The following is a 24,812-nucleotide window of genomic DNA, read 5'->3' on the forward strand; positions in this document are numbered from 1 at the left end:
TATATGCAGGAAGCACTGTCTTGTAGCTGAACCTGTTCCTGAGTTCCAGGAAGGAGTTTGATCAGAATAACTGGAAAAAAGGCACAGGGCTGGAGCACCTAAAAATAAATCTGAGCTGAGCTCTGCAGTTGCAACCTCGGAACAGCACAAGCTATGTGAAATCTGATTCAGGATCTCACAGTTCCTGGATTTGAGCCTCCAGTGTCCCATTTGCTTGGCCTTCAGGAGGAGGGACCTTTCCACGCTGTTGGTTTTGGGTGTGCACGGAGTTTGACAGAGGTGGGGCAAAGGATTTGTCTTTTCATGCTTTTTGTTTCTCAAATCATGGTGGAAGGCGAAGGAGAAGGATCAGAGCAGCAACCTTTGAAAACCTGACAAGAGCACTGTGCCTGATGCAAATATGCTGAACTCCCTGTAAAGTGGCACCTGCTGCTTTGCTGTCTGTGATGGTGTGGTTTGTTTGGGTTTCTCCTTCAGTTGCCTGACTTGTCTTGGCAGACTAAATTTTAATACTGATTTCTTTCCAGATTGCTGCTTTTATAGTTAGGCTTCCCCACATTATCCACAAGGGAGAGGCCTGTTTCTTGCAGGCTGTGTAAAACTTGTAATTGATTTTTATTTACTTATTTTTAATTTTTAAAAGTTTTTTTTTTTTCAGAAACACCTACCAGGAATACATGATGGATCTTGGTGGCTTTGCAAATTCCTTCCAAGCCCATTCTCTGGCAGCTGAGCAGGAAGAACTGATCCTTTGCTTGTCTGCTGCATGGGGCTTCCAGAACCTCAGATGGGAGATAAATAGGAGGGCAGTGAAGAGGTAGTTCAGGAATAATGAGGTGTTGTCCTGTTACCCCTGTGTTGGTCCTTGCCTCCAGTTTATCATAGAAACGTTTAGCTTGGAAAAGACATTTAAGATGAAGTTCTGCTGTTCTGAGTATGGTTTTGAGGGGTCAAAATTAAACTGCATTTGTTCCCTTCTGAATCTTGTTCTCTGTGGGAAAGAGGAATATTGCTGGTGTTGAAGACACTACCTTCTCTCCTTGGTGCCTTTGCACCACTGAATGTGTGGCCTCATGGCAGTGTGGTGGAGCCAGCAGTGCCTCGGTCTGGCTGGCTTCTGGAGGGATTGCTGTGGTCTGGATAAGCGTTTTGTTAGGGGACAGAAAGGAAATACCCCATACACACCCTTTTGGGAGATAGAGGGTATGGAGTCCGTGGGTACAGATGTGTTTCTAAAGAAAAGGGCAAGTGTCCCTCTAAAGCAGGATAAAGTCACACCAAGCATGCGAGACTGAGGGCTTGGACACATCTCTGAAGAAAGGCTGAGTTGTGGTTTTTCAGCCTGGAGAAGGCTCTGAGGTGACTTACTGCAGCCTTTCAGGACTCGGAGGGCCTATAAGATGGAGAGAGTTTGTTTGTTTTTAGCAGAGGCTGTCATGACAGGATGCGGGATGACGGCTTTAAACTAAAAGACAGTAGATGTAGACTAGACACGAGGAAGAAATTGTTTACAGTGAGGGGCGTGAAACACAGGCACAGTTTCCCAAAGAGATGGTCAGTGCCCCAGCTCTGGAAACGTTCTAGGGCAGGTTCGATGGATGTCTCTGCTTGCTGCAGGGAGGGTAGGACTTAATATATCAATCATAGAATGCTTTAAAGATCATCTGTGTCGCAGGTTGTGGATTAAAGTTTTTTTAGGGTTTGCTTTGGGGCATTTTGTCTTCTCAGGTATAAAATCCTGTGTTCTGTCACGAGTACAAGTACAGCTTTGGTTTTGTTTCGGAGTCTGGGGGAAAGCAGCGCTGAGATGGAGCTTCCTGGGGCCACTGCTGCCTTTCACCGGGCTGAGCAGCGGGAAGAAGTGCCGCTGGAGTGCTGCAAACCGCGGGTGCCCAGCGCTGGGCTGGGCGGCGCGGCCCGGCTCGGGCTGCCGTCCAGCCGCCGCGGGTAGCCGCTCCCCTCGCCGACCCGTGACGCTATCACTTTAAAAGCGGCGGATGACGTCACCCCATCAGTTCGCTACGCCCCGCCCGCGCGGCGCGGGGGTGTGGGCGGGGCGTGTGGCGCCGCCGTGCGCAGGCGCAGAGGGGCTGGGCTGGGCCCGGCGTCGCCATGGGCTCCTGAGGCCCTCAGCGCCCCCGCGCCGGTGCCGGCGCCCGCGGGGCAGCGGGGCAGGGCTCGACCCGACCCCTCCTCACACTACCGGGCTGGGCCGAGCTGAGCCCCGCCCGCCAGGAGGTAAGACGTGGCGGGGGCAGGGATGGCTGCGGAGCTGGGGGCGGCTATGGGCGCGCAGGGCGGGCTTGAGGGGCCGTGCTGGCGAATGTTGTGGGGGACGTGGGGGGTCTTCACTGAGGCCTCCTCAAACTCACGGCTTGCGATCTCCATTTCTTCTACCTTCTCAAATCTCTCCTCTCGTTCCCCTATGTGACCTGCGCTATTCTCCCCCGTGCGGCCCCCCAGTCCCATATCCCCCTACCCGGTACGGCCTCCCTAGCCCTCCTCCTCGTTTTCCACTGCAGCCAACGCACGTTCTCCGGTGTGCCGCCTCTCTGCCCCTCTCTGCGGCCCCCGCTATTTCTGCTCCACCCCCGCAGCCCCCGCAGCCTGCTCGTGCCATGCACATTCCTTTTCCGTGTGCACACAAGCATACACGCACCCACTCGCGTCTCCCTGCAAGCTCAAAGTGCACCCCCTGCAACCCTTCACCTCGATGCAGCCCGCGCGATTTCCTCCGCTCTGCATACCCCCCAACATCTTGCTGCAGCCCACCCAGTCTTCCCTCAACTGCCCCAGTATAGTCCTGCACCCCCTGCTGCTGGCAGGCTTCTCCGTAGCACTGGGTGGGTGCCACAGTCTGCCAGGGTGTTTGGCCCCAGGTGGACTGGGAGCACACTAAACCTCAGAGGGGTGGTAGGCATCGGGTTTGTGTTTGCTGTGCCTCCTCTGGTTCTGACAGCCACCGTGTGTACGTGTATGTGCTGATATGGTAGATGCTTGAGGAACCTGTTACTCTGCCCATGTGCTGCTATGGCACAGGTGAGTTATGATGGATCTTGTTTGGATGCTCAAGGTGTCTTAGAATTTCAGTTGTTCCATGAGGTCATAGCAACTGCAGCATGTAGCAGAAGGAGGGCTTTGGAAGAACATGTTCGTGACTGGGTTCTGGTGAATTGTGATCCAGGAAAGAGACTGGAGTGATTTCAGGAACAGCTCTATGAAAGCTGCCTGGAACGCCACGAAGCTGTCAAGAGTGGGAGGAGGAGGAGTGGGAAATCTAGAGGAAATACTGGAGATGATTCTTTCTTACAGAATGTTTGAAACCATTCTTTCTACATTAGGAACTTGAACAGGAGTAATTGTTGAAAACATATACAGGTTTCCCTAGAAGGAGGACATTTTACCTTTGTTGAGAAAAATAGAAGCTATTGATCAGTAGTAGAGGATGAATAGGAATGGCTGTTTCCTGTCCTGCAAGAAAAAGGCAACAATTGATGAAAATGTAATAAGGCATATATCCCACTAACAAAGACAGCTTTTTGAACACAATACTTAACTGTTCCTTGGGGCTCGTGTGGATGGAAGTTACCCCTGAGTCTGAGTGTAGCAGCCTCCCTAAAAGGCAGCAGAAACTTCTTCAGAAATGCTCCTGATATTCAGGTTTCCAGTACTAAAAGGTTCGTACTTGTGAAAAAAATAATCTTTCACGCTTTTAGGATGTTGGCTAAGTACTAAACAACAGAGCTATAGGGATAGCTTTTCTTACAGTGAAGATATGCCACAAAGGCCTACTTCAGGCTTTATTTCACTGTTGTCCCCAAGAAAATGGGCTTCAAATCTGGTCTGGTCTAATAGAGCATTTTTAAAAAGTCCTTAATACCATCATTGTTGTGGTTGTGCTGTAAACCTTAAGGGGCATGTATGCAGCAGGTGGCTACCTCTGCATCTGGAGCAGAAGTGATTCAGTCACGCTGTGAAGCGATCAGGAAAGCATTGCTACTGAAGTCAGCATTTCTAACCAGTTTGGTGATGTGTGAAGATGTTTCTCTTTGTATTCTCTTCAGGTCTCTGCAGTCCGTTCAGAGTGCTGAAGGGGTTGTGTTCTGGAAATGCGGGGCAAGGGGAAGAACGCCTCACAATCGCTCGGGCATCTTTTGTGCTTCTGTTTGTCAGTCTGACACGTGGCAGTTAGGAGGGCAGGGTTCTTAGACACGCACAAGCTGGTCAGAAAATATTCATTGTGAAAAGCTGATTTGGCATAACGAAAGCATTCTGAGCTGGCTGCTTGCTTCGGCAGAATCCAGCTAGAAATCTGCCTTATTCTCTGTCACCTTGTTTGCCTGTTTATTTGTAGCAGTCTGGGAGATGAGCTCTTGCAGTTTTCAGTTGTGATATTAGGTTATTTTCCTGTGGATAAAGGAGGAGTGGATTGTGGTGTTACAGGGAAACAAACCAAACCCAACTTCAATTAATAATTAAAATAACTTAAAAAAAACCTCCCCATAAGAAAAACCATACAAACAAAAAGTCCTCTATCCAGTTTTATTGAGTTAACTAAAGTATCTAATAATCCTGCTTTGACTTAAGACAACAATTTTCTAATTCCCACGTGATGGGACTTACCCTCTGTTCCTTCTCTCTTGTTCTGTGTCTGTGTTTAATTGGCTTATGTTTGCAGCAATGGAGATGAGCTCTTGCCTGCTCCTTTTAGCCAAAGTGCCTGTTTCATTTTCCAGCAGCTTGAAGGGTATCTTTGAGCTCTGGCAGCAATAGGTGGTGGGAGCAGTGAGTCCCTCAGGAGGTGTTTGTTATTTCCCAAGAAGCAGTGGTGAATGTGCGTGTTGGACAGAGAATCGGGAGAATAGCAGAGCTTTAGAGAGAAATTGCATTTGGCCTTTGTACAGTAGAGCTTTCCTAGCACACGACTGCTGCTAGCTATCTGCGTAACAAAGCTGCTGCGTGTTGAACAGCCAGGGCTGCAGAGAGCTTTTCTTTATTTGAGAGCTTATGATTGATTGCACTCACTGAGGCCCTGGAAATTTGAGGTGTTGTAGGGAATAGCGTCATGTTTGGGTTTTGTGTGCTGACTTGCCCATCTGTTCTCTTGAAGCGGTGTGTGTTGTGTGCTGTTGTCACTTCCCAAACTCTTTGGGGCTTACTTTGTTGTGGTGGAAGAGCGGTTTCCTGCCAAGATATTGCATCCTACCAGAACACTTGGGACAGTAGTGGTTTGACACTGTGATAAGATGGATTAGAAGACATAATTGAAATAGCTGTAAACTATGATAGTGCTTAGACTGGAAGCTGGATCCTTTTGAAGAAGTTTTTGGTCTTTGGAGTGTTTTTTGTTTGATGGTGGTTGGGTTTTTTTCTGCCTCACTGTGGAGTTCTTTGGGAAAGAGCGACTGGACATGTTTTTGGAGCAGCAACTCCCCACAGGGCTTTGCGGGTGAAACAATGCCAGCTAAAGCAGTGAGCTACAGCCACCCTCCAGGAATCTCACCTCAGAGTCTTCCTCCTCTAGGAAGAAGCAAGGGAGTGGAGTACTTTCTTCTATCCAGATTCTCTCTAGTTTTTAAAAATCACCTCACACTCCATGGGGTCTTTGTTTGTGATGGTTTATGTAATTTGCCTGGGATGGCAACAGAGCAAACTGTGTCCAGGGGAAATGCAGTGTATAGGCAGACTGCCCGGGAACCTTGCTGTATCTGGGTGTGACCAGGTCTTTACAGCCCCCGAGGGGCATAATTTGCAGGAAGCTTGGAGAAGGAACTAACTTCACCTGCAGCATTAGAATATCCTTTAACCCATAGAGTACTGGGCTATTAGTCTCCCTACCCTCGAGTCTGTCTCTGGATTGACAGATGGGAATACTGCCCCTATTACCTGACAGACGCAGTGCCTGAGAGTCTGAGGATACTGAAAGGGGATCAGCTTTTGTATAATGGAGAGTGACCAAGAGCATAGAGAAATGGTGTCAGGTCTACATTTTTTTGAGTCTACCCCAAAAGTGTTCTCTGTCTGGGTATGTTGTACATCTGGCCCGAGATCAACTCTGTGGCAAGATCTCTGCAGTCCAGCCAAGAAAATGACTGCAACATGCTGTCTAGTGCAGCAGGGAGGCTTTGAGAAGGAGATAAGATGAAATAATACTTTAAAAGCTGACCTTGCTGGCCCATTGTTCCCTCCCTAGGCTGTGGAACATGCTATGGATGCTATTGGAGGCTGCTGAGCTGATTACTTGGGAGCCTGCAGTTGCATGTTCATCTCCAGCACAGATAAAGCCCAGGCTGCAGTAATGCAAATGGCTGTACCTCTGTCCAGGTCACTTGAAATCGACCTGGACAAGCCAGTCGCCTGAGGAGGCATATTAGAGTGAATTTCTCTTCATGGCTTGCCACGTCTTTTCTCTTGCCAGTTTTGCTAAGAAAGTCTGATTAGTCCTCAGTGAAGCTATTTGCAGCTACTTGTCCCTTGGGAACTGGGAGTGACCTCTCTCCTCCAAACATTCCTGACTTTCAGGCTTCCTTTCCTCTGTCCCCATGGCTTCGTGATGGGACTGATTTTACAGCAGAATTTTGAGCTAGAACTCTTAAAAATTCCTATTTAGGCAACTTGATCCAACTGGGTAGTTCAATGTTATGATGTCTGAAAAAAAATGGGTTGACATTTTGCCTTTTTGTAAGGACACATCCGCTGAGGTGTGCCCCTTGCTGTTTAGAGAAAATGCATTGCTGTTGCTGGCCTCTGGGGTAGAGAAGGAAGCATTTTTGCATCATGGCTTGAGGTGCTTGGTTTATGATCGCTGTTTTAACTTCTGCAGTGTTCACCACTGCTACACACAGAATCACAGAATGGTTTAGGTTGGAAGGGACTTCAAAGATCATCTAGTTCCAATGTTTGTAGCAGAGATGGTTGTGAGGAAAGTCAGATGTGCTATCTCACTCATATGCATTGCTGCACAAGTGCCTGGGCTTGTGATTAAGATGCCTGGCTTCTTCCAGCATGTTGACTTGTTATATTTAAGTATGGATGTGATCTGATAGATTCTATATGTTACAACCTGGCTTGAAAAGTGTGCTCCTACATTAAAAAAAAACCCAAACTCTTCATGCATGGCAGGTTTGCTGGCTTTTGATCCAGCTGTAGAGTTTGACTTCTGACACTTTTAAGAACAACCATACCCTGTGGCAACTTTAAAACTATTGTCATCACTATTTTGGCACTTGGTGGTAGGGAAGGGTGAGTGCAAGTGGCGGCTGAATAAGTTCCAATTTGACTTTGATTTTGAGATTGTGAAAATGAAATGCAAGCTTCCTCTGCCATGCAGGATATGTGTTTACAACACATCCTTTTTCTTCTTGTCTCTTTCGCCTCTGCTAGTTGTAAAACTTCTGTGTTTCTCCTCTGGGAGCAAAGGGCTTCACTGGTTTGTGTGGAGTGGGGCTGCTGGGAATGTGGGAAAGGGATGTAAGATATAGACCAGGTGTGTTTGATCCTGCTCTCAGAGTATCAGTTGAAAGGTTGGGGAACTTCTCTTCTCCTCTTCTCCCTCCTCCTTTCTCTTTTTCCTGTCTCCTTCCAAAAAAGGGACTGGATGTTGGATGTTGACCTATCACAATGTGGGTCAGTCCATAAAGAGAAAAAAAAAAAAAAGAGAGGAGGAGGATGGGGGGAGGAGAGCTGTGAATACAGCGAGACAACAGAAATTAATAGAGCAGAAAAAAACTCTGGAAAGAGGAGCACACAGCACAGGGTAAAAGGGTTTTGTTGTTGATTCTGAGTTTTTAAATGGGTGCGTGGGGAGGGGAAGCTGTTCTCTATTCAGATGACTCTGTGGATTAGCAAAATGGGTGGGGGCTGTAAGAGCTGGGAGTGGAGAAGATTTTGTGGTATTTAATTTCCTTAAAATGAGAAAAGAGGTTGCATGGCCTCGTTGAAGGTTAAATTGTTGATGTGTATGGTATGCTCTTACGTGTATGTAGGCGTTGGATCATCTCTTGAACATGGCTTAGTGGGTGTGTACTTTACACTGCGGTTTGGTCCTCCTAGGTGCTGACTCCTTTACCATCTCCTTCAGAGGCTCTTGGTCTTCCTGCTCCACTCATGCTCAATCTACTGGTTTTATGGCCCAGTGACACTTTTCTCTTGTTTCATTTGCTGTACTGACAGCTGTTTTGAAAACCATGACCGGGCAAAATCTCTTTAGCGTTCAGACTGCTCACTTCTCTGGAGAAATAATGTTGTGAAGGACTACGTTTGGACCTGCATTTCTGGTGCAAGGTGACAAGTTATGCATTGATGCAAAGCTCAGTAACTGTAGATTCCATGACTGTTTTAGTAACTCCTGTTGAATGCCCATCCTCTAGCTGAGCACACTGTTGTTCGTGTATTGCTTTAACTGGTCTGGCTCTGGCAGGGTGGCTGGACTCAACGATCTTTAGAGGTACCTTCCAATCCCTACCATTCTGTGATCCTATGATAACCATTCCATATATTTGGGGCTATGTGTCTATCTGAAGCACCTGTTCTGAGATGGCTTTCAGTGACTTAACATTAAGAAAGCTTTGCCCAGTGTGAATAGTGAGTTGCACTAGTACAAATCGCATGGCAGGTTGCATACCTAGCTCACAGATTGTTTTAGGAGTGCTACTGGAGAGATTAGAAATGCACAATTGGGACCTTTTCATGTCTCATTGCTAAGTAAACTAGATGCCACCCCAGAGAGCAAAAGCAATTTAAGAATTAATAAATGTAAAAGCATTTTATTTTCTTTTATTGCTGTCACTAGTTTGAGCTGCACCTTTGAGACTTTTACTATACTCTTACATTATTTTGTCCTGACTCGCTACCTCCTCCTTTTCCTACCTCTTGCCAGATCAGCTGGTGATTCCATGCCTTTGGGGGTTGAAAAGACCTTAAATCAATTATGAATTTGCAATATATACTTAGCACAATGGAAAGAGCTGATCCCAGTTGGCAAAGCTAGGCATTCTTGTAATTAACATAATCTAAAATAAATGTGGAACCATTTTGTCATATGTTCCTACCCTCCTTGTAAGTCTAGGGGGTATTCTAAAAACCATAAAGCTCCTGCTTTTACTGGTATAAAGCTCTGGCTTGTGTCCTAATAGATGCAGAAAATTCAGGCTTTAAATCACCTACCACGTGGCAGTAATACATTGGTCTTTTGGGGTCCAGAATAAGGATAATTTAATAGAGAAATTCTTGGAAGAGTTAGAGGGGAGTGGAAATTTTTTTGTGGTGCTTTAACAGAAACAAAGTTCAGCATAGTGGGTGTTTGAAATTACAGCATGTGTGGAGTAGCTTTTAAGAAGGAACAATTCTTGCTTCATGGCTTCTGGGGGAACCTTGAAGCCAGGTCCTGTATGTTTTGTTGGATTGTGTCTCGTACAGTAAGAAGAAGGCTTAACTGTTAAGACTCTTCCATGGGATAGCTTTGTGTATCATTCTTTGCTCTCTCAGCAGTTTAGAAGTTAAATACTTCTAGCTTTAGAGGAGCTGATCTATTTTAAAATCACAGGTCGTGTTTGCAGATGGCAGGGAATGGCTTCAGAATCATGCCATTTGGGGTTCTTTTCCTACCAGCACCAGGGCAAAGCGAGCATACTGCCATCAACAGCACAACAGAGGTCTTGCTCGGAGCTGGCAGCCTGCTCATCTTTCACTAGACTCTGTGATTACAGAAATCCATCAAGTGACTGAAGAACCAAGCCTGAAGGTTTCTTCCTCTCTTACACCATGTTTGTTGCACCAGAGATGGGGTCTGCATATTTACGTTTGCTTATCTTTTTGTAGAAATAGATCCTCCTCAGTGGTAATGTTTTCTCTGCCTTTATGTAAGCCAAAATTGAATTTTTTGGTTGTTGTTTTATCTTGTGCCACATCCCTTCTGTTTACTGTTCTGAGTTTATTTTTGGTAGAAGAAACCGCCACGTTAATTCTGGAGACAGAAGGCGTCTGTTTCCACATGATGCAGGAATGAGATTGAGAATTTCTGTGCCGGTGTTTTCCTGTGGCTGCAGACCCTGTGAATACATCCCCACTGGCTTTAAGTCGGTGCAGTGTCTCTAACAGAGCTGCTTCCCTGTGCAGACTGGAGCCCTTTTCCTATAAAAATCTCAGGCACAGTGTTTTGTAGCTCTCCTTGTTTTATCAGGATAGTTATTGTGATGTAAATAACACATACTTGGCTTTATTTTCTACTTGCTTTGAGAACAGTTCCTAATGCTCCTAAGATGCTTTCAGAAGAACTGTTAGATAAGTTTAAGGTGGTACTTGGCTGGAGTTTAAGCTAATGTCCAGGCAGTACAAGGTCCCGTTTTGCTGTGATGTACATAACTTTGTAATGGTGTCTGTGCAGGAACATACAACCATACAACCGAGGGTATTATCTTTGCCTTCTGTGTTTGGGGCTGTTAGGTATAGACCTTATAGACTTAACCACTGCCTGAAGCTCATATAGCCCACACAGAGGAATTGTACCAGCCGATAGGTATTTCCTGTGGCTATCCTGAAATACAGGGAAGCTTGTGTCCAAAGAGTCTTCTGTGTTTATCCAGATGTACTTTTCTCTGTGCATGTTTCCAGATTCCAAGGCTTCGTGCTTTTTCTGGCTATGCAGATCCTGCTTGAGAAGTGTTTTAATGCAAGTTACCTCCTAGGGGAGCAAGGTAGTTAGTCAGAGATGGGGACGGCTTCAAGAGTGAGCTTTGGAAGTGCTGAAATGTTTCCTTTTGATCTTTTTAGGAGAGAGGGAGAGTAAGTGTGCAAGTAACATCACTCTCCCTTGAAACGGAAGCAATGAGGTGAAGGTTAAGGAGATGGGCAGAGAGAACAGGACATGGCAGAAGAGTAAGAAACTCTTCAAAATTTATTGTTTGGTTCTTATTACATCAGTAATTCAAGTTTCTAAATGCTTCTAATTTGCAATATTGTAGTGTCAAGTGCCTTCCTCATGGTTTGGTACCTCACAGTGCTGGGAACTGTACTGGCAGAGAACAAAAAGATGGTTGTCCTAAGGAGCTTAAAATGCGCAAGAAACAACAGAGAAATGTGGCCAGCTGTGGGGAGTACACAGAAAAGACATCAGAGCTGGTAGCAGAACCGTTGTCAGGTTGTGGCACAGCTGTGGTAGCAAAACGGGAGAATGGAGAAAATAGAGGTAAATATGAAATAGCTTTGTGGCTGTTGGAAAGGACCTTTGACCCTGGGCCTGAGAAGAAGCAGCAAGCTATGTACTCTGGCACTGACATGGGCTGCAAGGGAGGTAGGTGTCCAAGAAACAAGTATGAAAACACATTTGCTATGTCAGGTAAGAGGGAAGCTGTTTACACCAGAGTGCTTGATCTGTAGCTCGCCAAGGTGGCATGTTTGCTGTGGCATGCTCCCAGGCATCACCTTTTCTGGAAGCTTGTTTTAATGGTGTGTTGGACATGTGTCCTGTTGGGTGGTGGGGAAGAGGCATCTTGGGAACAAGGCTTATTGAGTGTTACCATTGCCTGCCCTCATGGTGCTTTTGTTAATGAGGCAAAATGAGGGCTAGCAGACTCTGACCTGGTGGTAGTGAATGGGCTGAAATCCACTTACCTGATAAAGGCTCCAAACATCTGTGGGTTTATCTATTTCTGAAATGTAGTACAGAATTGCTCTTACAGCTTCAACTTCTTCCATATAGTAATCTTTTATAATAGCTTTGTGCACTGCTTATGCCTGTCACTATAGCAATGGTGTATGGGACTTTAGGAGATTAGAAGGGATAATTAGGAAAGTATCTCTTAATTTTGCAGATCTAAGAGTACAGTGTTCCTTTGTGTTTCACTAGCAAGGAGAAGGAACTGAAAACTGATGCTTACAACCAATAAACAGTAGCAAGTGATTAAAAAATTGTCTTCGGGGGCAACCCTGAGGGACAGGGGCATGCTCGTGGGTGAAGTGGTTTGTGGTAGGAGAAGTGGAGCTCTGATTAAGGAAATGTGTTTATTTTCTTTCAGGACGCGGTGCTGCAAAGAGTTATTAGTTTCAATGACTGTGTGAATTAAAGGGCATTAGGTGAAGAATGATGCATAATCATGTAATTGATGTCTAATCACAAGGGAGCAGTGGTAAGGTTTACGTACACAACTTGAGCTCGTAAGTGCCCTTGCTTCTGAATACATGACCCTTGTCATGTCCAAAATGCTTGTTGATCACTTTTTGCTGTTTCAGCTGCTTTTAAAACAAGTGCAGAGAAGCAGTGGGAGTCCTTTCAGATCCTCAGTTCTGCTGATGTTATTGGCACTGCATTTTGATCTATGCTGTTTGATTAGCTTGAGTGTGAAGCTCTGGATCCTGTTGCATCTGCCACTGATGGTCTGCAATGGAGACTCTCTCTCCCATGAACTTTAGGGAGGGCTTAGCAGCTTCCTCTCTTGCATAGCACCCAAAGTGCACTGGGATGAACAGGATCTCAGCTAGCTGGATTTTATTTAGAGCTAGATTAACCACAGGTGGATCTGCTCTGATTTAATTTCAGATGTGCCCTTCGTGAGCTTAGCAGAAAGCCCTCATAGCACCGTGAATGTTTAGTTGCTGCAGAAGTCACTTGGGTGGAAATCCCTTTCTTCTTCAAGCAAAAAAATCTTGCTACATTGTGACATCTTCACCCTTTCCCTCCACATTTTTAGATACAATATAGATAATGCAATGTCTGTGCTCTGAACCTTAAAACTTAGCAATTCCATTTCTTGTACTGATCAGGACTGCAAAGGCATTACCCTTTGGTATGTGTAGTTATGGAAAGCTCTAAGTCCAGGCAGGGATATTTTGGAAAAAGAAAGACTGGAAAGAATGAAGAAAAGGCAAGGTCAAAGATTAGTTTGTAAATTAAACTGCAGCAGTTGTGCAGCTCTCTCTGTAGGAAGATAATATCTGCTTGAACAAATCTGGCTGTTTCCTGGGATTTGTATTTGTTCTCTTCCCCTGTGTAAGAAAGCAGGAATGTGGCATAAATAACACGAGTGCCACACACCACTGGTGCAGGTGTGCAGTGTGCAATAAATAGCATGTGGAGGGGCCATTTGCATGCTGTAGCATGCACATGGAAGTGATTTACACTTGGTCCTCAGCTCTTACTGGTTATCTGTTCCCTGATTTGTGCTGTGACTTCAGGTGAAGCAAGGCTGGGGCAGCTCATCTGCAGATATTCTATTTTATATTCTGCTGTGACCTGTTAGCAAGTGGCAGATGTGTCCATCCTTGCTGCAGCTGTGAACTGTGGCAGTGGATCATTAGCCTTTTTAAAGGCCTTTCCATCTGCTGATCATAAAAGACTCATGTGAGAGCTAAGTGTTGCACTTTTAGAGACAATATCCCCAAAACTATGAGGAGGTTATCAGAGGGAGTCAGTATTACACCATTATAACCATGTCTTTACTACAATCACATCAGAAGCAGTTCTTCCAGTGGACAGAACCAATGGCTGCCTGCTTGTGATCTTGATTTAATTGAGTTATTTTTCTTCAACCCAGAGGTCACATCAGAGCCTGCTTACAATGACACTGAAAATAATAGCTGCTTTAGATCTTGGACCTTCAAGAGTTTGCTCCATTTAAAGAAAATACTTTTCATTCAGGAAATGGCCAAAGATCATGCTGCTTTGAAATTTTGCATATCTTTGTGTTCTGGGTGTGCTTTCATTGGTCAGCTGGCTTTTAAAAGCCAGTTGGGTTAAATTCAGATCATGTAGAAAACAATGCTAAGTTGGTAGAATTAATGACTAAATGTACCATGCCGTGCAACATTTGGTAAAAGCATCACTTACATGCTCTTCTTTCTGGCAAAGAGAGCTTTCAGTGCATATCCTTCCAGTAAAGGTTCTTTGGGCTTAGTGTGTTTTCCAAATGGCAGTAGTAAAGGTGAGCATTACTCACCGGAGGAATAAGGATGCTCTTCTTTTGCCCTTGCTGTGCAGTGACACACTGTGTGGTGCATGTGGTTGTTGCCTGCTACTGCTTGTTCTACTGCCTTCCAGATGAAACTGTAAAACTAAGACTGGCTTTTTAGGACACAGCAGAATTGCTAGTGCTGTTGTGGAAAGTAGAGCTGTTAGCTTAACGTCACCTTCCAGTACCCATCATCTTCCAGTATCGAATTGCTTAGATACTTCCTTCTGATCTCAGGTAAATGTGGCATTTGTTTCATTCTTGAGCACTGTTACTGCAGAAGGGTGGTGGTGATGGTGGTAGCAATGTTTCATGATCCTAGAGAGGCTGTGTCGTGAGGGCCAGAGAGGTTCCAGAGTGCCACATGATCTATCATATCACAAGGAGTGGCAGTGGCAGACTTACCCAGGCCCTGCTTGTAAAGCATGTGAGCAGCCTGGTGAAAGGCATGTGAGAGATGCAAAGTGCACTGTAATGCTCCCAAGTCCTCTCAGATGGGTTAAATTACTTTTTTCATTCTCTTCCTTGACAGGTCTTGGCTCGTGGGTGGCTCTCTAGCAATTGCAACTGGAACCTCACACCAAAAGGCACCATGATAGTGATGACTGACATCACTGCAGCCCCCAAGTTGGGCTCAACTGCCACCACTCCAGCTGTGGCTCCCAACTTCTCCTGGATGCCGGAGGATGGCAGCCCCACGGCTGTGGAGCAGCCAATATTCCTCATGACCACTGCTGCTCAGGCCATCTCAGGTTTCTTTGTATGGACAGCTTTGCTCATCACCTGCCATCAGGTAAAACCTTGTCACTTGTACTTCTCATCCTTTTCCCTGCATGAAAGAGCACATGATTGGATCTTCTGGTTTACTTCTGCTAGATATATGTATGAGAGTTTGCAGACTTTCGAGTGGTGTCAGGACCTTTTCTCTGGGGTCTAATGTATTATCCGTGGTGATCAAGATGACATCTTGTATATGAAGGCCTTTTTCTGCCCAGGTTCAGACCATTTCTGTGTTGTGAATGGAGAAGAAGCAAACTCTTTAAACACTGTAATACACTGGGCCACCTCTTGAATGGTTACAGAAAGGTGTGTTATCTCAAGCCATTCTTTCTTGGGTCTTGCAGTCTAATCTGGCCATTTTATTGTTGTGTCTGCTGTTAAATGGTTGTGGTCATCTGTTGTTTGACATAGCTCCTTTGATCTGCTGTGCCAGCAGATTCCACAGGCTGAACTCTGCTGCGGAAAGGAGTAGCAGGAACTGGTTTATTTTAATGTTTCTCCTCTTTCTGGGGCAGGTGTCCTGAGACCCAGAACAATTCAAACACTCTATCCTGTTCTGTACCTCTCTTTCGTGCAGTTGTCATGTGAACTGAAAAACACAGTGGGAGATGCAAGCCCTGTTATTTATCAACCTGTGTTTTGTACCTGTTGGTCCACAAATTCCAGGGTGATGACTAGGATCTAGAAAACTACAGCCTATTGATAGAGTACAGGGGCAGATGAAGTTCTAAAATGGCTTAGTCACTGATGAGTAAGTTGAACACCTGCAGTTTCACCAACTTGGGTAACAATTTCAAGTGCCATGGATCCTCCTGTTTCAGAATATCAACTGATTTTCTCCTGAGGGTAGGAAGAAATCTTTCCTCTGCAGTATAGCGTTGCACAGTTAGGCACTAATGCCCTTCTCTGAAAAAACCAATGGAGGTCAAGGCCAGAGAAACACTGCTGCTTGAAGCATGCTGTTGTCTTGTTACATGGCAGCAGTTCCTGTGCTCTCGTAGGTGTGTGGATCGCAGGCCCCTTGTAACATCCCATGGGCAAAGCTTAGAGTCATCTGAACTGTAGTGTGAGCTGTCCTTGTGCTGGGTGAGATGTGGCACTGGGATTGTCACAAGGAAAAAATATCCCTGAGATTTGTTAGTTTATTTTTCAATCTGTTCACCTCAGGAAATGAGGCTTTTGCGATCTCCTTGTGGGGTAGGGACAGGAAACAGAAGTATTTTGAGCCCTTCAGTTGATTTTGACCAGATTTGGCCAAGAGGCCAGACTGAGAAGAGACAACCCCTTTTGCCATATGAGGGAAAATTGAGAGTATCATTAGGAGGATCCCCACAGCACCCCCAAAATGCAGAAAGAAGCTTCAGACAAATGTTTGTGCCTCTTCAGATGGCAAAATCAGTCAGTCATGAGGCACATATGTAATAAACTAGCTGTTGTTAATCCCAACAGCTTGAAAGTAGCAGCCATATGGAGGCCTTGACTCTGCTGAACATGCCCTCTGCTGACTGTGTGGCCAGCAGATTGTAGCTCTGGCTGTGTTATTAGACCATTGCTGCAGTGGTGCTCATATTCAGAGTAAGCTTGTGGTCAGTACCTTTCACAGGAGGTGAGTATTCTGTGCACAAGCATTTTAGGTGTGGGGTTTAATGATGGCTAGCAAACTGAGCAGTGGGAGTGGGAAGGGTGTAGGCATCGCAGTCCCCTCAGCCAGTGACTTAGGGAGATTGGCATGTGTGCAGTCAGAGCAAATGATGTGGCCTCGTGGTTCCTTTGAGCACAGTTCATGAGCTGGGTGCTCACTTGGTGGCTTATGCTTTCTGGCTGGGCATTCCACCGGTGTTCAGGATGGTGGTTTCTGAGCACACCGCCTGTAGCTTAATCAGCTCTTGGCAGTGCTGTGAAGGGCTCTCTTCGTTTTTTTAAGGTGAAAGGCTCAAAACCATCCAAACTTGCCAAGAGAGCGAGTGTGTTTACAGCGAGCATGAGCTTAAGTGCATGTTCCTTCCCTTTTCAGAGAAAAACAGCCTGCAGTGTTGTGAATCTTAGACACTTAAAACAGGAAAGCAGGAATATAGAATTGATAATTGGGGAAAAAAGATGTGAACAAAAGAACATGGGCAAGGTAGCGATAATAAGAGTAAATGAATTCCTTATAAGAAACCAGATTATAAATGTGTTCACTTCCTTTTCCTTCTCCTTCCTCCTCTCTGCAAACTAAGGGATGCTACATCAGTGCCATGCGATTGATTTTTTTTTAATGTTTGTCGCCTTCAAGCTACTGGATCAATCAAGATAATTTATTGAGTTTGGTTTTCCTGCCCCAGTTGACTCTCCAGTTCCACTTTCTCCTCTCTGTTCCATACAGCACTGATCCTGGTCTCCCCTCTCTGTCCTTGCAGATCTATATGCATCTTCGCTGCTATAGCTGCCCAAATGAACAACGCTACATTGTTCGGATCCTCTTCATTGTGCCCATTTACGCCTTTGACTCATGGCTCAGCCTCCTCTTCTTCACCAATGACCAGTACTATGTTTACTTTGGCACGGTGCGGGACTGCTATGAAGGTAAGGCAGGATGAGACCAAACACAGAACAGGTGGGAAGTCTGTGTCCTGAGAAAACTTTTGCTTCTAGTTAGGAAACATGAAGAAAGTATCACTGTCACCCAGGAAGATAAAGTTATAGGCTGTGCCTCACTGGATGACCACGAGCTTGCTCAGTGACTGAATGTCATGAAATCATAGGATGGTTTAAAGATCATCTAGTGCAGTCTCTTGCCATGGGCTAGACCTGTTTCACTAGATCAGGCTGTTCAAAGCTCCATCCAACCTGAGTTTCACTTTCAAGGACATGAGCATGATGTGATGTGTTGAGCCTTTCCTTCAGTGCTCTGTGGGGACAAAGTTTATGATTCTCTTGAGTTCTTTCCTTCAGGAAGATGTAAAGCAAAAAATCTGATTCTATCTGGGTATTTATAGCAACTTACTGGTTAGCTCCTGACTCTTCTAACAGCACTTAGCAGCAGCCAGACACTTGTTTCATCCTGTTTTTCTGGTGCATCTTGTTAGCAAAATATTCTTCTGGTCCCATCGTGTGGCCACATTTGTGCTCACACAGGGTAGCACAGCCACCATATGCTGGGGTTAGTGAGGTATAAAGTGCTTTGCAGTCCTGCAGGAGAAAGGGTGCAGTGTTGAGGATCAGTTACCAGTTGCTTCATTTTAGGTTATCTGCTGCAGATGATAACAGCTAACATTTTCTGTGAGAGGAAACAGTTATTTTACTGTAAATGTTATCTAGACTTCCCTCCTGATCTCATTCAGAAAGAAGCCTCTACCCACCCAGCAGGAGAAATTGCACTCTGGCAGTGTATTTTTGAGGACAGCTTATCACCATAACCTCATTAAATCATAACTTGTTGGTGCTGTTGTTTTGGTAAGATCTGCATTGCAGAGGGGCTTGCCTGGCCATGTGAACAAGTTAATCAGCTGCAGGGACCAGCAGGCCCTCCTTCACATCCATGACAATGCTTTGAGATACAGCAGCAGATGGTGAACACACACACACACGATAAAGGAGGCATCTTTGTTTGGGTCTGTTTTTTTCTCCTTCCCTGCCCTGTGCTTGTGTGTAGGTCTAGCAGGAAGCCTGCTGCTCTGAAAAATTCCTCTCCTAGCAACAGCCAGTATCCCTCTTCTTGCTTTCTCCAAGAGTTTGCAAACGTCTGAGTATTCGCTCCGGTGGCAACCTGTGCTCTGGGGTTTACCTCAGCACATTGTTGGGCTGTGTGAGAAGACTACCGGTGGAGATGAAAGCACCTTCAGCCAGCAGGTCCTCTGCCTTGCTTTTCCTGGGGATCACTTTGAACAAGCATTCTCGTTTTCTTCCCTCCTTTGCCATCCACCTCATCCTTTCTTTTCTGGGAAGGTGTTAGGTTATGAAGTGAGAAGAAACTCGGTTGGAGGATGGAGGGAGAAGACACTGAGCCAGCAGTGTGCCCAGGTGGCCACGAGAGCCGATGGCATCCTGGACTGTATCAGGAACAGTGGCCAGTAGGACAAGGGAGGTTATTCTTTCTCTGTACTCAGCACTGGTCAGGCCACACCTTGAGTCCTGTGTCCAGTTCTGGGGTCTTCAATTCAGGAGAGATGTTGAGGTACTGGAATGTGTCCAGAGAAGGATGACGAAGCTGGTGAGAGACCTGGAACACAGCACTGTGAGGAGAGGCTGAGGGAGCTGGGGGTGTTTAGCCTGCAGCAGAGGAGGCTCAGGGGCGACCTCATTGCTATCTACAAGTACCTGAAGGGAGGCTGTAGCCAGGTGCGGGTTGGTCTCTTTTCCCAGGCAACCAGCAACAGCACAAGGGGACACAGTCTCAAGTTCTGCTGGGGGGAGGTCTAGGCTGGATGTTAGGAGGAAGTTGTTGGCAGAGAGAGTGATTTGCATTGAAATGGGCTGCCCAGGGAGGTGGTGGAGTTGCCATCCCTGGAGATGCTCAAGAAAAGACTGGATGAGGCACTTAATGCCATGGTCTAGTTGATTGGACAAGGCTGAGTGATAGGTTGGACTGGATAAGCTTGGAGGTCTCTTCCAACCTGGTTGATTCTGTTTCATGACCCTATTAATGGATTTTTAAAGCTATCTTGGACCATTTATTGGACTATTTCGTAGTGTGCATTAGGAGTAGCATATTTTGCTGTGGCTCTTTCATGTTACTGATTTTGTACAAACCTGGGCATCATCAATACCCAAGTAGATTTCTTCTTGTGCGGATGTCATGAGTACCATCTGATTAATTATGGATCAGGAATGGGAGAAGAGTCCTTTGCTGGTGTGGTGAGCTTCGACAGTTTGCACTCATTTTTTAAGGGGACTGTGGGGCAGATATTCCTTCTCCTAGCCCTTTTGTTTTGTTTTCTTTCTCTGATACCTTCCCCAGCGCTTGTTGAATGGGTAGCTGTTATTGTAATGACAACATCGGAGGGCAGGGGTCACTGGAGGACAATAGGAATAACTCAGCGTTTCTTCCTCTGGGTGTTGGAAGCTGTCAGCTAAGTTGCAGGAAAACTGCAGGCAAAAGGAGTTACCACAGTTACATTAATAAGATTTTCATTGTGTTTTCTTTCCTAATTAAGAAGTTTGCAAAATCATAGCCATGTGAACATACTTAACTTGGTTCAACAAAAAGGATGACAGGTGGAATAACAGGTGGAATATCCCAACTGCATACATAGAAGCAGGTATAGCCCTGCCTTTTATGTGCTGTAGTATTCTTGCCATCCAGGCACATCTTAGAAGCCATAAATATAATGTTTTGAGACTATGAGCATTTTGGGGAGCATTGAGCATAGTTTGGATGCCTGTAGATGAATTAGAGTTGATGACTGTCTTTTGACTTGGGGAACTTATCCACATGAGGAAATTGACCTCAGGTCAGTTATTTCTGATAACTGACTCCCTGGTGAGGTTAGCTTCTCAGCACTCTACATTGTTAGGTGTTTGTTCATATTTGTTTGATCATTTCTAAGTTCCTTTGGACTTCTGTTTCCATCTCAAGTTATTTTCTCTTTGTAGTATATCAGCACTGAGAGCCAAAACCAGGATTTAGGTTTTGGCATTCCAGAGAACACCCAGATACAGACTGCCATAGAAAATACCATTTAAAGATGGGTCACCCAGTCTGTCATTTTCTTCTAGGGCTGTATGTGCCAAATTTAGGAATACAATGCTTGCCCTAAAAGTCTCACAACTATATGAGGGTCCAGCAGTAATTATAATTAAGTTGAGGGAGGGACAGGTGAGACATGTTCAGGCCTGCTCCAGGCACAGTTAGATGGGTTTTGGATCCTGTGAAACATAAAGGCATAAGTAGCTCTGAGGAGAGCCATCCCTGCAGTGTCTTTGCCTCAGTTTATATGTATCTGAGCCTTAAAGAGAACTGAAATAGGCCAAAGTATTAGCAGTCAGTCACAAGGAGGTACTTCCTCAACTGAACCAGGTTGCTGAGGAAGTCAGAGAAGAGGTAGGCCAAGGAGAAGGCTATCAAGTGCACAAGAGATTTCAGCTTTCTGAGGAAATGAAGCACAGAGCCTGTTTTTCAGCAATCTCTACCAGACATGAAGACATTTTCACTGACTGGTAAAAACCTTCTGCTCCTCCAACTCATATGTCTGTAGTCCAGTTACCTCTGCTGGTCACCTAACTGGTTAAATACAGGAGATAAGATGTGGCTGATGGATCAGAGATAACTTTTCCAAATTATTTAATGCCAGTGTAGTCTCCTGGAATGCACAGGAACCCTGTAAAGAATGGCAGGTGCCAAGTAAAACAGAAACTGACCGCAGTTTTAGATGGTCCTGTGACCCTCTTGGCACAAGCCATGGAACTGGCCTGGGACCTTGGCCAAACTCCAGTGCACAGTCTTGTGAGTGCTGAGGTAGGATGATAAATGTGGTGAAAATAATCTGGAGTGCTTTGAAGGGAAAGATGCTGCATAAGCAATCCCTGCTGTGTTTGGTCTATTGCCTGTGCTCTTGGGCCTTGCACCTGTTTTAAAGTTGTTTCTCATTTGTCATTTTACTCTGATGTCTTTGCAGCCTTTGTAATATACAACTTTCTGAGCCTCTGCTATGAATACTTGGGAGGGGAGAGCTCCATCATGTCTGAGATCAGAGGGAAACCAATTGAGTGAGTATTGTGCTTACAATGTGATGCTTTCCTTCTATGTCTATCTACCATGCCTCTGTCCCTGCCTTGTAAAATTCTGTCAGGTGACAAATGTCTGCTGGGACTTGTGGTGGTTTGGGTGTTACCCGACCTCCCAACACTTTGGAAAATCACCCAGACTAGACTCAGAGGCTCTGGAAATTGAATGAAGCTTTATATTTACAGCCTAGCATAACATACAAGCAGATGTTTACAGTATATACAGTTATAAACAGAAATATACCAGTTAAAAGGCAATACAGAAACACAACACCCCCCCAAGGAACCCGAGTCCCCAGGAGAGGCTCTCAACCACCCTTCCACCTTCCTCCCACCCCTCAACCTTACCCAAGATCTTGCCTTATGTTTAAGGTAGTTTGGAGGGTTGGCCAGGGGGGTTAGGAAGCAGATGGATTAGTCACAAAGACAGCAAGTTAGGTTAGAGAGCCGCAGCCTGCAAAGCCCAGACACAGCGACTGTGTTATCTATGTTTCTGTTCTTGTCCTTATACATTTCAGCAAGCCTATGAGTGAAGTAAACATCACCATTGTTTCCTTTTCACAGCCTGTAATCTGGTTCTTCTCACCAAAACATTCTAGGTAGGCTCAAACTAGCACAGGACTGAGCAGCATGGATGATGGTGGTGAGACAGATCAGGCTGCATGCATCATCTCAGGAAAGTTGAACTGATTCACAGCTTTTCTGGACACCTGCCTACTCTTTCATTTGTTTTCTTATTATCTTCTTTTAAATGTTCTCTGTCTTCAGTTGGTTGTGTGCTTCCTCTGGGATCTGTGTTTCTCCCCATTCTACTCTGTTAACTTAAAAAAAAAAAGAAAAAGAAGTGGGGGTGCAGGGGAGAGAAAAAATAAAAAGATTGGAGTTTGGATGCTGCTCTAAGAACATCTCTGAAAGAGAGTCATGGTCAGAAAAAGTACCAGTCCTTCCAGTTTGCTACAGAGAGGCATGCAAAGAGGGTGGAAATCTTGCACTCTAACCCAAATCTTGCTTTTGAACTCTGTCATCTTGTGTTGTCTCTTTCAGATCCAGCTGTGTGTATGGAACTTGCTGCCTGTGGGGAAAGACTTATTCGATTGGATTCCTGAGGTTCTGCAAACAGGTATGGGCTGGAGGAGCTCTGCCATCCTCTAGAAGTGATGAAATGCATTGGGGTGCCAATGATGCCTCTTGCTACTGAACTTCTGAGATAAACACTGATTTGAGAGGCTTGCAGAATGCTGAGAAGAGAGGGTGTTTTGAGGGTTGTTTGTTTGTTTTGGAAGTTCATAACATTTTCTACTGGAGCCCACATCAGGAGAGCCTTAGAAAGTTACCTAATTTATCTTCCACACCTGATATTAGACCTGGGAAGGAATTCTGATTTCCTCTTCCCTTCCTGGATTGCACAGGCCTTGACTAAGAAATTGGTGTCAGTGCTTTGTGGCAGACACCTCACAGTTGTGTAACGGCCTCCTGAATTCCCACCGCTGCAGCAGATGTGGTTTGGAGTTGAGGGGGTGGAGATTAAGCATGACACAATGCTTTGTAGGAGGAACCGAAAGTTGCTCACCCTGTCTGCCTGTCTGTACTGAACTGGGTATGTTGAGAGGGAGGGCATGGAGATCTGAACCTCGATGCAGTCCTTGTCTGCTCATCCCAGGTCAGTCACCTCTGGCTGGAGGTGAAACAGCAGGTGATTTTTAAGGCTTTGCTCACTTGCTGAGCTGAACACAAAAGGTTTCACTGGAGACAACACAAAGCAGATCTAGTTCTTTGTAAGGGCCTCAGTCATTGTAATTCCAGTTACTGGGGCTGCCCCGGCTTCTCCTTCACATCATGACCCATCTACTGTGTTTCAGCAATATGCAGGGACACCGAAGTTACAATACAGCCTCAAAGTACTATTCACTATTGATCTCTGCAGCACAACTGACCTTTTTCAAGGGACCACATCTTTCTTTTCTCTCTGTTTGTCCTGTAGTGTGTCCTCATCTGCTTCCAGTATACTGCTTCACTTGTTTCTCATGGGCTTCATTTGTACACTCTTCATTTGATGCTCCACCTATTCTTTTTGCTTCTGATGTTAACTTAGACCTTTTAAATGTCACAAGCAAATGTAACAACCATCAAGGTGAAGGAATGCTGAAGAAATTATTTCCCCTAGACCTCTTGTTTCTCATGTCCCACAGCCTCTCAGTTATCTCCACATGGGTTACCCCTGGCTGTGTTTGGGAATTTTTTTCACAACATTGAAAACCAGAAAGTTCCCCCTCCCTTTTCTTTCTTTTGTCTTTTCTTTTTTTTTTCTTTTTCAGGGGATGGGGTGAATGGGTCATTTTGGTGGCTTCTCCAGATCCTCAGCTCATTTGGTAAATCTGACTTAGGTGGATATTGCTGCTATCTAGCAGCAGTCCTGGTCAGGCCTGCATTTTGTAAACTAAGTCTGCTGTGGAGCCTGTAAGAGAGGGATGTTTAAATACTGCCACCATTCTTGGCTTGAGATTAATGTTAACTTAGTGAGACATATATGACACCAGGATTTGCTTTCTGGTGCTTTCAGACCTCCAGGATTGCTGCACAAGACCTTTCAAGGCAAATTCCTGGGAAGGATAGTGTGAAAGGGCAACAGAGCACATCTCAGTGCTGCTCTGCTCAGTATCCATTATTGTGATGATTAGGAAGAATGTGCTGGAAGGAGCATCTTTCCCATGTTATCCCTGTTCTCAGTATCTTCAGCATTCCTTTTGCTTCCCACCACTACATGCCCATTTTCTGCTCTTTCCTGCCCTTTTCATCTTGAAGGAATCCGTGTGCTATAACCATTACATCTTCACTCTCCCACCCCAGGCTGTTCTCAGGCAAATGTTTGCTGTGGGTTGGTCTTCTTAGGTTGCCTGCAGCCTTTCAGCAGCCAGGTTGTGTGCTGGGGGCTGTGGTGTAAAATCTAGGAAGCTTATTTCCTTGAAGATGTCTTGATAAAGATTCTTTGCTGGATCTGTCTGGTGACCCTCACAGATGGGTCACACACCAGCCATGTGCTTCCTGTATGCTGTAGCATCTTCTAGGGAAGCAACTAAAAATAGGACATAGTGGTTTGGATTGCAAGGAAATGGTTAAAACATCCCCAGATTGGAAGGAAGGGAAGCTCAGAGGACAGAGTTGTTTACGAATTAGCTTGACCTTTTCCAGTTCACATATTTACAGTGACTCACTAACTGGCATGTGCTGGGGTTTTTAATCTCCTTGAAGTCTTATGACCACTAACAAATTGCATTGTATCCAAAGCAATTATTTCTGGTTTGGTTTTGACTTCTTCCCATATGCAGCCCTCCCAACACGTGCACAGATCAACACCTGCCCAGGCTTGTCCATGCTACTTCAGGG

The 24,812-nt window shown here is 45.4% G+C and overlaps 1 protein-coding gene across 2 annotated transcripts in view; it reads left to right on the forward strand.

Annotated features, from left to right (window-relative positions):
• The first annotated feature begins 2,061 nt into the window (after positions 1-2,061).
• The window catches only part of TMEM184B (transmembrane protein 184B), a 30,623-nt gene continuing 7,872 nt past the window's right edge, over positions 2,062-24,812 (forward strand). For both annotated transcript variants that reach the window (XM_064155262.1, XM_064155263.1), the window contains exons 1-5: positions 2,062-2,238; positions 14,476-14,736; positions 17,123-17,288; positions 21,320-21,410; positions 22,473-22,548. In XM_064155262.1, the coding sequence (XP_064011332.1) occupies positions 14,536-14,736; positions 17,123-17,288; positions 21,320-21,410; positions 22,473-22,548 (534 nt within the window). In that variant the 5' untranslated portion in view covers positions 2,062-2,238; positions 14,476-14,535. The remainder of the gene's footprint in view (positions 2,239-14,475; positions 14,737-17,122; positions 17,289-21,319; positions 21,411-22,472; positions 22,549-24,812) is intronic.

This window comes from Pogoniulus pusillus, chromosome 15, assembly GCF_015220805.1.
Source record: "Pogoniulus pusillus isolate bPogPus1 chromosome 15, bPogPus1.pri, whole genome shotgun sequence".
NCBI lineage: Eukaryota > Metazoa > Chordata > Aves > Piciformes > Lybiidae > Pogoniulus > Pogoniulus pusillus.